The following is a 15,497-nucleotide window of genomic DNA, read 5'->3' on the forward strand; positions in this document are numbered from 1 at the left end:
TATGGTTTGATTTCTTTGTCTGTGTGGATTAGATGGGTTGTTCCTGACATCTGGTGAGAATTTCATGTCAATAGCACCTTTAGAGATTTAATTTTGAAAAGATTGGTGACGTGCTCAATACTTATTTTACCTGCTGTATTTACAGTACTTTTTTAAAACCTGATTATTTTGCATTTTAGTTTTTCTATGACAAGTGATAAACCTGTTTTTCTTCCTAGACTCTCTCGGTCTCTATGCTCTTGAGATATTCTCACCATCAAATATTTGTTTTTATTGGTAAGTAAAGTATTCCTGAAGTAAATTTCAATCATTTGTGTCGAGGCATGTTTTTCATGTTTTCTTTACTTTTTCCCCTCCCCATCTACAGTGGATTTGCTGCAAATGTTGGAGATGAATATGAGCATTGCTTTTCCTGCTGCACCACTGCTTACTGTGATCCTGGCACTTGTAGGTATGTTAGCTGCCTAAAAGCTGTAAGACTTGTTTTAAAGTGTATCTTTATTACATTAGTTTCTCTTCCTTCACAGGAATGGAAGCCATTATGTCAGAGTTTTTCAATGATACAACTACTGCCTTCTACATAATCCTTATAGTGTGGCTTGCTGATCAGTATGATGCCATCTGCTGCCACACAAACACCAGCAAGAGGCACTGGCTAAGGTGAGTTGCAAAGCCTGATTTTTCGGATTCTTTTTCATGTTTTGCAGTGTCTTTGTTTTAAATTTAAAGGGAAAAAAGTTCTTGATGGATTTTTAAATGGTTATACACTGACCTGTCTCTAGTCGCTGGATATGGATTTACAGGAACGATATATAACAGTTGTTCTCAGCAGTCTGCATTGCCATGAAAACTTTCTCTTTTGAGAGAAGCCGGGTGAGGCGAGCTGGCTGGTGACCGGAAGTGTACTAATTGCATACATGCCATCACATGGCCAACCACCCGTACGGGGAATACAGAGGAATTGTTAGGTTATGTGCACACATAGGTTCGGGTCCCTGCGGGTTCTCCCGCAGCAGATTTGATAAATCGGCAGGGCAAAACCGCTGCGGTTATCCCTGCAGATTTATCACTGTTTATCTTGCGGTTTCCGCTGCGGGTTTTACTCTTGCACTGGTTTTACTATTGATGCTGCATATGCAGCATCAATAGTAATTTAAAAAAAAAAAAAAAATGGTTATACTCACCCTCTGACGTACCGATCTCCTTGGTGCTGCAGGCGACGGTCCGGTTCCAAAGATGCTGTGCGAGAAGGACCTTCGTGACGCCGCGGTCATGTGACCGTGACGTCACCGCAGGTCCTGCTCGTATAGCAAACCTGAGACCGGACGGCCGCGTGCAGCGCTGAGAGGTGAGTATATCATTATTTTTTATTTTAATTATTTTTTTTTTTTTACCACAAATATGGTTCCCAGGGCCTGGAGGAGAGTCTCCTCTCCTCCACCCCGGGTAGCAACCGCACATTATCCGCTTACTTCCCACATGGTGGGCACAGCCCCATGCGGGAAGTAAGCGGATTAATGCATTTCTATGTGTGCAGAATCGCTGCGATTCTGCATGAAGAAGTGACATGCTGCGGGTTGTAAACCGCTGCGTTTCTGCGCGTTTTTTTCCCGCAGCATGTGCACAGCGGTTTGCGGTTTCCCATTGGTTTACATGTTTACTGTAAACGCAATGGAAACTGCTGCGGACCCGCAGCATCAAAATTGCCGCGGTTCCGCGGTAAAAACTGCAACATGTGCACATAGCCTTACTGTGTGTACATCACACACTGTTATTAGGGTATGTGCACACGTGTGAACTCCTAAAACCTTCATCCAATTTTAATGTGGATACCCTCAAATGAAAGCTGAAAGTCTGAACTTCAACTGCATCTGAATTGTTTTGTTTAAAATTCATTGTGGTAATGTCTATAACCAATATTAGAAAAATGTTGTCTCTGTCCAAATATATATGGACCTAACTGTATGTCTGTGATTTAAGGGCATAAAAATTCAAAGTTGGAAAATTGCGAAATTTTCGCCAAATTTCCATTTTTTTTTTTTCACAAATAAACGCAGGTAATATCAAAGAAATTTTACCACTATCATGAAGCCCAATATGTCACGAGAAAACAGTGTCAGAATCACCGGGATCCGTTGAAGCGTTCCAGAGTTATAACCTCATAAAGGGACAGTGGTCAGAATTGTAAAAATTGGCCCGGTCATTAACGTGCAAACCACCCTTGGGGCTTAAGGGGTTAATGGATGTGTTTTTTATCGTGTTTATATCGGAAAAAAAAACCGCGAACAAAACATAATGTGTGCACACAGCCTTAAAGTGCCTTTAGGTCTTCCTTTCCTTGATTTGCACCATGATACTGCCACTCAAGTTCCTAACTTTTAATGCAATTTTATTCCAATATATTGGAATTGGTGCTGTAATAGAATTCTGAGAAACTATTCAGTGTTTAGTCACACACACCCAAAGGCTACATTTGTTACTGCACCAGTATATGAAATACGCAAAAGCAATGTATTGCATGGTGGCTCAATGGTTAGCATTGTTGCTTTGCAGCGCTGGGTTCAAATCCCACCAAGGACACATCTGCAAGGAGTTTGTATGTTCTCCCCTTGTCTGCGTGGGTTTCCTCCGGGTTCTCCGGTTTCCTCCCACTTTCGAAATGGGGAATGAAGATTGTGGGCCCCATCGTGACAGCGATGATAATGTGTGCAAACTGTAAATCACTGCGGAATATGTTTTCACTATATGAATAAAAAGATGATTATTATTACATTGAAAAGTCCAAACCATTTTGATAATGCGATTTATTGTAATTTTATATCATTGCTCCTTTTCCACCCAGATTCTTCTACCTCTATCACTTCGCATTCTATGCCTACCACTACCGCTTCAATGGTCAGTACAGCAGCCTGGCTCTGGTCACATCCTGGCTCTTCATCCAGGTAATGATCAATCTTTTTTTTCTTTTGCATTTTCATCAGAAGAGGATAAGAGACATATACTGTACTTCTATAATGTTATAGTGGGCAGACTCAGAAATTAGATAGCCATTCAAGGCTGCATGGGTATAAAAGCTGATAATTGCATTCATCCACACTCTATCACAAATTTCTATAGCCTCTCTAACCTTATACCCATTTGCCTGGCCCCCACTTCCCCAGTCCCACTAACAGGAGCTCTATGGAACACTCATTCTATCTGTAACAAACTTTTCTACATCCATGATCTTTTTTTATTACTAACAAACTTTCCTTCCTCGCCATCACTGAAACCTGGCTCACCCCTTCTTACACGGCCTCTCCTGCTGCACTTTCGTATGGTGGCTTCCACCTTTCTCACAAACCCCGCCCCAGCAACAAGCATAGTGGAGGAGTTGGTTTTCTCCTATCAGATACCTGCTCCTTCACCCCAATCCCACGTCCACCCTCGGTTACCCTCCCTTCCTTTTGAGGTGCACTCTGTGCGCATCTACTCCCCCTCCAACTAGCTGTCATTTACCGCCCCCCAGGGCCAACCATCACCTTCTTTGACTACTTCACCACCTGGGTACTTCATTTCCTTTCTGCGGACATCCCCACTATCATCATGGGCGACTTCAACATCCCCGTTGACACTTCCCTCTCAGCTGCCACTAAACTTCTATCTCTCACTTCCTCCTTCGACATTACTCAATGGTCTTCTGCAGCCACTCACAAAGATGGTTACACACTGGACCTCATCTTCACACGCCTAACCTCTCTAACTCACCTCTTCCTCTTTCTGACCACAATCTACTCACATTATCTTCCCTCTCCACTCATTGTCTACAATCACCACCCCACAAACTTGCACACCCTCACAGAAATCTTAAACACCTCAATCTACACTCACTCTCTGAAACCCTCCTCCCTCTCACAGACCTAAGTTCCCTACACAATGCGGATGACGCTGCCGCTCTATATAACACCACAATAGCTGTAGTTTTGGAATCTGTTGCCACACTCACGCATACCAAAGCTTGCAAAATCAACAGACAGCCCTGGCACACCAGCCTGACCAAAGAACTGAGGTGAGCTTCCAGGGCTTCTGAGCGCAGATGGAAAAGATCCCACTCCGTCGAGCACTTCATCGCATTCAAACAGTCCCTCACTACTTTGAAGACCACACTCGCCACAGCAAAACAAACCTACTTCTCAACTCTCATATCCTCCCTGTCTCACAACCCTAAACAGTTATTCAACACCTTCAATTCTCTCCTGCGTCCCCCAGCACCTCCTCCCTCCCCACTCATCTCTGCTGAAGACTTTGCCTCATTTTTCAAGCAGAAGATTGAGAACATCAGAGACAGTTTTAGTGGACAACCCCGAGAGCCCTTCCTCCCAACTACCCAGCCCTCCACCTCCAAAACCAACTTCTCCACCATTACAGAAGATCGACTCTCCACTCTACTCTCAAGATCGCATCTCACCACCTATGCACTTGACCCGATCCCATCCCACTTCATCCCAAACCTCACCACAGTCTTCATCCCAACTCTAACTCATCTCTTCATCGTATCACTAACAAGCCCTCAAGCTTTAAACATGCCTCAATCACACCTATCCTCAAAAGCCCTCTCTTGACCCATCCTCTGTATCTAGCTATCGCCCTATATCACTTCTCCCCTATGCCTCAAAACTACTGGAACAACACGTCCATCTTGAACAGTCCTCCCATCTATCTTCCTGCTCCCTCTTCGACCGCTTACAATCAGGCTTCCTGTCACATCACTCCAATGAAACTGCCTTAACTAAGGTCGCCAATGACCTATTAACCGCCAAGAGCAAGTGACACTACTCTATCCTCCTCCTCCTGGACCTGTCCTCTGCCTTTGACACAGTGGACCATTCCCTGTTGCTGCAGACCCTCTCATCCCTTGGCATCACAGACTTCGCCCTATCCTGGATCTCGTCATACCTAACTGACCGGACATTCAGCGTCTCCCACTCACACACCACCTCCTCACCTCACCCCCTATCTGTTGGAGTCCCGCAAGGTTCAGTCCTAGGGCCCCTGCTCTTCTCAATCTACACCTTTTGGCCTGGGACAGCTCATAGAATCTCACGGCTTTCAGTATAATCTCTATGCTGACGACATACATATTTACATCTCTGAACCAGATATTACCACCCTACTAACCACGGATCCATACATTCCTAAACCAAGAATCTGCAAAAACCCTAGTCCATGCCCTCATCATCTCTCGCCTGGACTACTGTAACCTCCTGCTCTGTGGCCTCCCCTCTAACACTCTCGCACCCCTCCAATCTATTCTAAACTCTGCTGCCCGACTAATCCACCTGTCCCCCCCCCCCCCCCGCTATTCCCTGGCCTCTCTCCTCTGTCAATCCCTTCACTGGCTCCCCATTACCCAGAGACTCCAGTACAAAAGCCTAACCATGGCATACAAAGCCATCCGCAACCTGTCTCCTCCATACATCTGTGACCTCGTCTCCCGGTACTTTCCTGCACGCAATTTCCGATCCTCACAAGATCTCCTGCTCTACTCCCCTCTTCCCACAATCGCATACAAGATTTCTCTCGCGCATCCCCCCTACTCTGGAACTCTCTACCACAACACATCAGACTTTCACCTACCTTCGAAACATTCAAAAAGAACCTTTAGACCCACCTCTTCCAACAAGCCTACAACCTGCAGTAACCACCAATCAACCAAACCGGTGCACGACCAGCTCTACCCTCGCCTATTTTATAAAAAAAATAAAATAAAAAAAATACTATATTCTCACCCATCCCTTGTAGATTGTGAGCCCTCGCGGGCAGGGTCCTCTCTCCTCCTGTACCAGTTGTGCCTCTCCTCACATGTAAAGCGCCATGGAATAAATGGCGCTATAATAATATAGCGACATCCGCAGTCCAGACGTTGGATGTGCAGACATGTGTGGCCTGTTTTTACATGGTGTGTGCTCTGATTGGACTACCCGATCCAACCGCCTGTCCTCCTGACCTGAGCTGACTGCCTCATTTAGGATCATGAGAATGTCTACTCAAGTCAGGAGAACTGGCGGTAAGGCCAGATATTCCTATCTGATAACAGGCCTATGGAATTTAACGGCTGCCACTGGAACTTGCTCAGTCATGATAGCGGCATATAAAGAGAAATGATCATCAGGAAATTACCTTTTGACTAAATCAGGACTTTGTGTTAAATGTATTTATATAATTGTTTTTGAATGTATGTGTGCAGTTTTTAGAATAGTGTCACTTTTGGGTGTTATCTGTCGTATAAACCCCTCAGTCACTTCAAATGTAATGTCCCAAAGAAAACCTGAAAATAGTTTTATTAATTTTGTTGCAAAAAAATGAGAAATTGCTGATCAATTTTTAACCCTTATAACTTCCTAAAAAAAAAAAAATTTTATAAGCAATTGCCTACTCTGCTAAATTTCTAAACAGTTTCCTCATAGGTCAAATATGAATATTTTAATCTCACCTCTGTAATCATCGTTTTAGCACAATGAAATAAAAAGTTTAATAACCTGCAAGTGATGGTTACCAATTAGTGTGGGTACCAATTAGTGGGGCTCTGCCCTTTCAGTAAATTATTATACATTCACACACACAAATACGTAATAGTCAAATCATCTTCCGTATCCCAGAAAGTAAATGAAATCTTTAAAATCACAAAATCACAAAACAAACAGTTTTGGTATTTCTGTGTTTATTGCTGTACTAATAAAACATATTTCACCTCCTAAAATAATAGAGACCAGAAAGTCATTAAAAAAAAAAACCAAATGGTACCAATTAAAACTACAGCTTCTGCAAAAGATGTCTTCAAACAACTTGACCGAAAAATAAGTTATTGCTCTCAGAAAATGGCAACGCAAAGAAATCCCCTAAAACATATATAAATTTTCAGTCCCCATAATGGTACTGACCAGTAGAACAAAGTTAGGAGGTTTTTTTTTTCCTTAATGGAAATGTCTAAAACTGTGGCAGATTTGCTTTTTTTTTTTTAACATTTATATAATAAAATAAGTAATTATTTTGCCCTGATCTCCCCCCCTTATACTTACCCGGCCTCCCGGTGTCCGTCCGTCTTCTTTGCTGGGCGCCGCCATCTTCCAAAATGGCGGGCGCATGTGCAGTGCGCCCGCCGAATCTGCCGGCCGGCAGATTCGTTCCAAAGTGAGTTTTGATCACTGAGGTTATATCTCAGTGATCAAAATAAAAAAAAATAGTAAATGACCCCCCCCCCCCCCCCCCTTTGTCACCCCCATAGGTAAGGACAATAAAAAAAAATAAAGAATTTTTTATTTTTTTTTTGTTCCACTAATGTTGGGGTAAGAACTAGGGTTAGGGGTAGGAATGTCCACATGTATTCTGGTCCTCTGCGGATTTTTCCGCAGAGGATTTGATAAATCCGCAGTGCTAAACTGCTGTGGATTTATCGCAGATTTACCGCGGTTTTTCTGCGCATTTCACTGCGGTTTTACAACTGCGATTTTCTATTGGAGCAGTTGTAAAACCGCTGCGGAATCCGCAGAAAGAAGTGACATGCTGCGGAATGTAAACCGCTGCGTTTCCGTGCAGTTTTTCCGCAGCATGTGTACAGCGATTTTTGTTTCCCATAGGTTTACATTGAACTGTAAACTCATGGGAAACTGCTGCGGATCTGCAGCGTTTTCCGCAGCGTGTGCACATACCTTTAGAATTAGGCTATGTGCACACGGTGCGGATTTGGCTGCAGATCCGCAGCAGTGTTCCATCAGGCTTACAGTACCATGTAAACATATGGAAAACCAAATCCGCTGTGCCCATGGTGCGGAAAATACCACGCGGAAACGCTGCGTTGTATTTTCCGCAGCATGTCAATTCTTTGTGCGGATTCCGCAGCATTTTACACCTGTTCCTCAATAGGAATCCGCAGGTGAAATCCGCACAAAAAACATTGGCAATCCGCGGTAACGCAGTGCCTTTTACCCACGGATTTTTCAAAAATGGTGCTGAAAAATCTCATACGAATCCGCAACGTTGGCACATAGCCTTAGGGTTAGGGTTGGAATTAGGGTTGTGGTTAGGGGTGTGTTGGGGTTAGGGTTGTGGTTAGGGGTGTGTTGGGGTTAGGGTTGTGATTAGGGTTACGGCTACAGTTGGGATAAGGGTTAGGGGTGTGTTGGAGTTAGAATTGAGGGGTTTCCACTGTTTAGGCACATCAGGGGGTCTCCAAACGCAACATGGCGCCACCATTGATTCCAGCCAATCTTGTATTCAAAAGGTCAAATGGTGCTCCCTCACTTCCGAGCCCCGACGTGCGCCCAAACAGTGGTTTACTCCCACATATGGGGTACCAGCATACTCAGGACAAACTGCGCAACAATTAATGGGGTCCAATTTCTCCTGTTACCCTTGAGAAAATAAAAAATTGCTTGCTAAAACATCATTTTTGAGGAAAGAAAAATGATTTTTTATTTTCACGGCTCTGCGTTGTAAACGTCTGTGAAGCACTTGGGGGTTGAAAGTGCTCACCACATATCTAGATTAGTTCCTTGGGGGGTCTAGTTTCCAAAATGGGGTCACTTGTTGGGGGTTTCTACTGTTTAGCCACATCAGGGGCTCTGCAAACGCAACGTGACTCCCGCAGAGCATTCCATCAAAGTCTGCATTTCAAAACGTCACTACTTCACTTCCGAGCCCCAGCATGTGCCTAAACAGTGGTTTACCCCCACATATGGGGTATCAGCGTACTCAGGAGAAACTGGACAACAACTTTTGGGGTCAAATTTGTCCTGTTACCCTTGGGAAAATAAAAAATTGCGGGCTAAAAAATCATTTTTGAGAAAACAATTTTTTTTTTTTTATTTTCATGGCTCTGCGTTATAAACTTCTGTGAAGCACCTGGGGGTTCAAAGTCCTCACCACACATCTAGATTAGTTCCTTTGGGGGTCTAGTTTCCAAAATGGGGTCACTTGTGGGGGAGCTCCAATGTTTAGGCACACAGGGGCTCTCCAAACGCGACATGGTGACCGCTAATGATTGGAGCTAATTTTCCATTTAAAAAGCCAAATGGCGTGCCTTCCCTTCTGAGCCCTGCCGTGCGCCCAAACAGTGGTTTACCCCCACATATGGGGTATCTGCGTACTCAGGACAAACTGGACAACAACATTTGTGGTTCAATTTCTCCTATTACCATTGGCAAAATAGGAAATTCCAGGCTAAAAAATCATTTTTGAGAAAAGAAAAATTATTTTTGATTTTCATGGCTCTGCATTATAAACTTCTGTGAAGCACCTGGGGGTTTAAAGTGCTCAGTATGCATCTAGATAAGTTCCTTGGGGGGGTCTAGTTTCCAAAATGGGGTCACTTGTGGGGGAGCTCCAATGTTTAGGCACACAGGGGCTCTCCAAACGCGACATGGTGTCCGCTAACGATGGAGATAATTTTTCATTCAAAAAGTCAAATGGCGCTCCTTCCCTTCCGAGCCTTACCATGTGCCCAAACAGTGGTTTACCCCCACATATGAGGTATCGGTGTACTCAGGAGAAATTGCCCAACAAATTTTAGGATCCATTTTATCCTGTTGTCCATGTGAAAATGAAAAAATTGAGGCTAAAATAATTTTTTTGTGAAAAAAAAAAAAAAAAAAAGTACTTTTTCATTTTTACAAATCAATTTGTGAAGCACCTGGGGGTTTAAAGGGCTCACTATGCATGTAGATAAGTTCCTTGGGGCGTCTAGTTTCCAAAATGGGGTCACTTGTGGGGGAGCTCCATTGTTTAGGCACACAGGGTCTCTCCAAACGTGACATGGTGTTCGCTAAAGAGTGCAGCCAATTTTTCATTCAAAAAGTCAAATGGCGCTCCTTCCCTTCCAAGCCCTGCCGTGCGCCCAAACAGTGGTTTACCCCCACATATGCGGTATCAGCGTACTCAGGACAAATTGGACAACAACTTTCGTTGTTCAGTTTCTCCTTTTACCATTGGGAAAATAAAAAAATTGTTGCTGAAAAATCATTTTTGTGACTAAAAAGATAAATGTTCATTTTTTCCTTCCATGTTGCTTCTGCTGCTGTAAAGCACCTGAAGGGTTAATTAACTTCTAGAATGTGGTTTTGTGCACCTTGAGGGGTGCAGTTTTTAGAATGGTGTCACTTTTGGGTATTTTCAGCCATATAGACCCCTCAAACTGACTTCAAATGTGAGGTGGTCCCTCAAAAAAATGGTTTTGTAAATTTCGTTGTAAAAATGAGAAATCGCTGGTCAAATTTTAACCCTTATAACTTCCTAGCAAAAAAAAAAATTTTGTTTCCAAAATTGTGCTGATGTAAAGTATACATGTAGGAAATGTTATTTATTAACTATTTTGTGTCACAAGACTCTCTGGTTTAACAGAATAAAAATTCAAAATGTGAAAATTGCGAAATTTTCAAAATTTTCGCCAAATTTCCGTTTTTATCACAAATAAACACAAAATTTAATGACCTAAATTTACCACTAACACTAAGCCCAATATGTCACGAAAAAACCATCTCAGAACCGCTAGGATCCATTGAAGCGTTCCTGAGTTATTACCTCATAAAGGGACACTGGTCAGAATTGCAAAAAACGGCAAGGTCTTTAAGGTCAAAATAGGCTGGGTCATGAAGGGGTTAAAGAGTTTGTCTTGGCAAGAGTCTACAGTGAGCCCCCCTAGGTGACATTCACATGCAATAATATGAATTGTGCGTGCTATGTTAAAATATTTTAGTATGAATTTGGATTTCTCTATCTGATTCCTATACATGGGGTCAAAAAAATAGATTTATGCAAATTGAAATTATCATGACTGTCTGATTTTAATGTTTTTCTTCTGTTCCCACAGCACTCTATGATCTACTTCTTCCATCACTACGAACTTCCCGCCATCCTTCAGCAGATTCGTATCCAGGAAATGCTCCTTCAGAACCAGCAGGCTGGTCAGAATCAAACCAGTCTTCAGGACAACCTGAACAACAACACTACATCTGAGCCATCCATAGTAACACCTCCCCCGGGCTCTGGCTTTATTCTCCAGCCACCAACAGCTAGCTTTGTGGCAGCAGGTGCTATGTCGGCTGATTCAGATGGAGGGGTAGCTCCTGCACAACCTGTACAAGATGTTTTGGAGCTTTTGACAGCTCTGTCTGAAGAACCACCACGGGAAGCGGCTGGTAGCCAAACTAGCGAAGCTGGCACTACAGAGTTGACTCAAACTGGTGACCCTCCTCCTGTTTTGCCAACTGCTACATCTAATATTAGTCCCAAAAAACTCAAGGAACCTCAAATGAAAGTAATGACCCTTCCCACAGACTGTAACCCTGTGAGATTTTCAGTTGCTAGCACTGATGTAGAGCAAAACAGTCTCTCCACGTCGGTGTCATCAGGGTTGCTCTCAGAAGCTAGTGCGCCACAGCCGACTACAGATGCAGAGCATGGGTCCGATTACATGTGAGCTGAATCTCTGTTTTAGATGTTCAGGCTTTGCATTTGGGAGAAATGCATTTCTACTGGAAAAGAGCTGTATGAACCATAAAACTCTTTGCGACTGGAGTGATTGGTTTCCAGCACCAAAAAAAGCAAAATAATTGTGCATGCGTGTGTCTTGTACACGCACCCAGACTGACTTCAACTGCTTTCCTTCCGTCTGTCACTCAAGTCAAATAAATGCCACGAATCGACCTAGAAAAAATATAAAATGGCTAACGAGACTACCAGTCTTTTCTGAACACTTTAGACCTGGGTGTAGTGTGGGCATACATGTTGTGTACGCAATCTGTATGCTCTGATGCGCACCATGCGGTACCAGTTCTCACCGATTTTTAAGAGCCATACTTCAGAGAGGATGTTCTTATTTCAGTCAGTCTAATAGGTGTTTCCAGAGGTTTTATAACAGAGGCCCTATGGGCAATATAGCTTTTCATAATTTCACTCCACCACCACTGGACCAAGAATGAGTGAACTAATACAAAGAAGACAAATGTCTGCCACACAGATATGTGCAGACCCATGTTTTATACTTTCACCCCGTGTTTCCACTGCTTACCATGTTCTCCAAGCTATGGAATGTAAGTGCATATATGGGAACAGATGTGTTTGTGGAACTGCATCTGGAGGTCCCATAGCTGCAGCTGTTGTGGCAGGCGGTAATTAAAAGATGTATTTGTGCCTTTCTACCTGTGACTGCAGAAAAAGGCTGAGCACGAATGTGTAAAACCTGTTCTACGATTATATTGCACTTTTGTTTCTTACATAGAAGTGAAGGCTATATACAGATATATGTGTGTATTTGCATATATACACTTGCTATGTAGATTAGAAGTGAATAGGTATAAAAAAAAATAAGATGCATTCCCGAAGCTGTGCTCGTGAATAAAATTAGATTGGCGCTTCTGGCAAGTTCTGCATATAAAGTTCTTAAATCCAGGGAATGTCTGCTCTTGAACACCATTTCTTTATTTCGCACAAACAGGTTCTGGGCTATTTAATGTCTTAATCTATAATTTGAACAGTCTGAGCCTTGTTGCCTGATAATGACTAGCCATAATTTCCTGCATTGACTCAAATTAAAAAAAATAATATGCTGGATGCTTGCATCTGCCACTAGGGGGAGCTCACTGCAGACCTACCGTATGTCTCCCTCTAGTGGTAGTGGCTGACAGCCAGCATGTTATCTTTTAAATCTATGGGGGGGGGGGGGATTATTAACCCGTTTATGCTGCTTTTGTGACAAAGGTTTCAGATTAGGGCGCACACCATATTTGTTCAATAATTTGTGATTATTTTTCTTTTGAAAAGTAGTAGAAAACTTGGGCAGGGTTTAAAGGGAGGGCATGGACAACAACTATATATTAAATTTAAAGCCAAAACAATTGGTGCAACAAGCAGCCCAAACCTATTTCTTATCTTGGCAGGCATAGATTTAGTTTTCTTGCTTTACGTCTGCAGCAGATACATGTGCCTCTTCATCTTAATCCCACCAATCATCAGATAAAAAAACTAATCTATGTAAGATTATTGGATAAAAATGGACCTCTGACACTGTTTTGGATACATTAGCATAGAATTTTGAACTTCATAAATGAAGTGGTGCTAAAGTGCAGACATTCTGTTAAACAGAAGCGCTGATCCAATGCCATTGATACATCATACTACCTTTTACCCTATGCCCTCATATATAAAATTTAAAAAAATGATTTCTTTAAGGCTATAGCACCATTTTATAACTAAGATTTGTGCATTTCTTGGGGTGCTTGGTAGGCTGAGGGCTGCCATTGTTATCTGCACCTTTGTTTCCGTGCTTTAACTGGTCTGGTATAGTGCAATATTCCCCTTACTTGTACAGGCCAAATGTGTCCAGCATAAGTTATTCTTATGAGGTCTGGGTAGATGGTCACACCAGTCTGCAGTCTACCACATGATCAGTGCCAATATATATATATAATTTTTTTTTTTTTTCCCAAATTCATATTTTTAATAAAAGTATAAAACGGTGTTCTCATTTTTAACGGGAAACTGGAGTTGGAATACAAGTCTCAATATTTTAACAAAACTCGCCTTGTTTTATGCATTTTTAGAGAGTTTGTCCAGTTTAAATGGAAGGTCTTTTCCACAATCGGAGCTTTGGTGCGTCGTTGTTTGAGGCAGCGGCCAAGCTTGCGCACTGCCACTCCATTTAAAGTTTATAGCCGAGCCCTATACTTGGCCATCTTTGAATTGAGTGGTCGTTCACCGCTGTTCCATTCAAACATGAGGATTCCCGTTCTTGTTATCCCTATCCTGTATGGTGTGATTGTGGGACAATAAAACGTATGAACCTTGGCTTTGTTGCAGGCCCACGCTTTTGTAGTCAGTATAGGCTTCATTCCTGTACAACCATGGCGCCAATAATGTTCACGGTGGCTAAAGATCCTTAATGTTTCAGTAGCGTTCATGCTTTGTTTCTAAACACTGTTCAATTTATGACAATAGAGCAAATATTTACTCCCATTAATGGGTTGAAAACCCTGTTAATATGTGATATCTTTGATAGGTGGGCGTCTGACCACTGGGACCCTCATCAATCGGCAAGTTATCGCCTGATCTATGGATAAAGAGGTCCAATGAAAATAAGTCCTGCTTAATTTTTATATTTTTACATAATGAGTATTTTTAAAGAGCACTACTCACTGGCTATTTCTGGAGCACTATTGGTTTGTGGGGGAGAACAGCTTTTCAGATAAATGTCCGGATTAGTAAATTGTGCAGTTTGGTTAGCCTGTAAAAATAGTGTCTCTTTCCCGGTAGGACGCTACACTAATATACCCTTGGTTGATAGAATAGGAGCACTGGGTGATGTGCACTGGGTGGAGAATGGCTCTGGGGGACAATATTTGCTACTAGTGATGGAGCATCTCCGGCGCACTCGAATACTATGCTGGAGTCGCCGCGGCTGTCCGACAGATACAACACATGCAGGGATTTCCGCGGTGACTCGAGCACACCGGAGATGCTCTATTACGCCTCGACCAGGCTCGCTCATCACTAGTTGCTACCTAAATTGCCTTTAATGTACTGTAAGCCTCTCTTCATTTTCAGCTTTCGGCCCAGGTGGCAGAATTCTAACTGGGTGAGAACAGGGCAGAAGACAGACTAGGAAGCGAGGATTTTACATCCTTTTTGTTTTCATCTCTGTTGTTCTCACGTTTAACATTTTTCCTGTAGTGATTGATGGGGGCGTTTTTACTTCCAAGTGTACTTTTAGTGCTAAATAAAAAATAAAAACAATAGAACTAAGAAAAGACTTTGTATTCCAACAACAGTTTTTTGGAAACGTGTGGCATTGATTGACTTCTAAATGAAGAGTGGCCACGTTACCCAATGCAATGCTGAGACAGATTTGGAATAGTCTGAGAAGCGGACTGCAGACACTTCTCTGAGAAGTCAGTACCCCCGTGCATATATATGCACAGCTTTGCGAAGGCTTATTTTTTTTTTTTAATTAAGAGAAATGGGAAAATTATTGGGGTGAGTCGGGTGTGCACCCATCACCCCATGTTTTATTTAATTGTACCTCAAAAAAATTCATGAAATTGATGAATTGTTTGTATATATGTTAATAAATATATCTTACGCACACTGTGTGCAAAAGCGTCTAAGTAAAGTCCAGTTTTAATGTACAATATTCAAGTATGAGAACAGTGAGCCATGTGGCCACTAGGGGGTGGTATGAAGTTCTCATTGTACTTTTGTTTTATTTTGTTCATGCTTCAAATAAGGACAATAATCCAGAATGTTCCGGAACACCGTGCGTGCTGTATTTACACTGCCTCAGGATTTCTTTACACTTTTATATTCATTATTCCAGGGTCATATTGCAAACTCTAGTTTCCAATTGTATTGATTTGAAGGCTGTTTTGTGCCATAGGGCAAGATGGCATATATGGTTTTATGAGCCAATGGTTGCTGCAGTGACACTTCTAGGCTTCTTCAGGAGTCGAGTAAAAAACAAAAAAAAAGTA

At 42.5% G+C, this 15,497-nt stretch overlaps 1 protein-coding gene across 2 annotated transcripts in view; it reads left to right on the forward strand.

Moving 5' to 3' along the window:
* Positions 1-15,112, forward strand: part of TMEM259 (transmembrane protein 259) — a 69,309-nt gene extending 54,197 nt beyond the window's left edge. Inside the window, exons 8-12 of one of the 2 annotated variants that reach the window (XM_069740003.1) lie at positions 219-276; positions 368-451; positions 528-660; positions 2,843-2,942; positions 10,844-15,112. In XM_069740003.1, coding sequence (XP_069596104.1) covers positions 219-276; positions 368-451; positions 528-660; positions 2,843-2,942; positions 10,844-11,452 — 984 coding nt within the window. In that variant the 3' untranslated portion in view covers positions 11,453-15,112. Of the gene's footprint in view, positions 1-218; positions 277-367; positions 452-527; positions 665-2,842; positions 2,943-10,843 lie in introns of those variants that run through there. The other variant, XM_069740022.1, reaches the window with a different exon arrangement.
* The last annotated feature ends 385 nt before the right edge of the window (positions 15,113-15,497 follow it).

The sequence above is a fragment of the Ranitomeya imitator genome, chromosome 1, assembly GCF_032444005.1.
Source record: "Ranitomeya imitator isolate aRanImi1 chromosome 1, aRanImi1.pri, whole genome shotgun sequence".
In the NCBI taxonomy this organism is placed as follows: domain Eukaryota; kingdom Metazoa; phylum Chordata; class Amphibia; order Anura; family Dendrobatidae; genus Ranitomeya; species Ranitomeya imitator.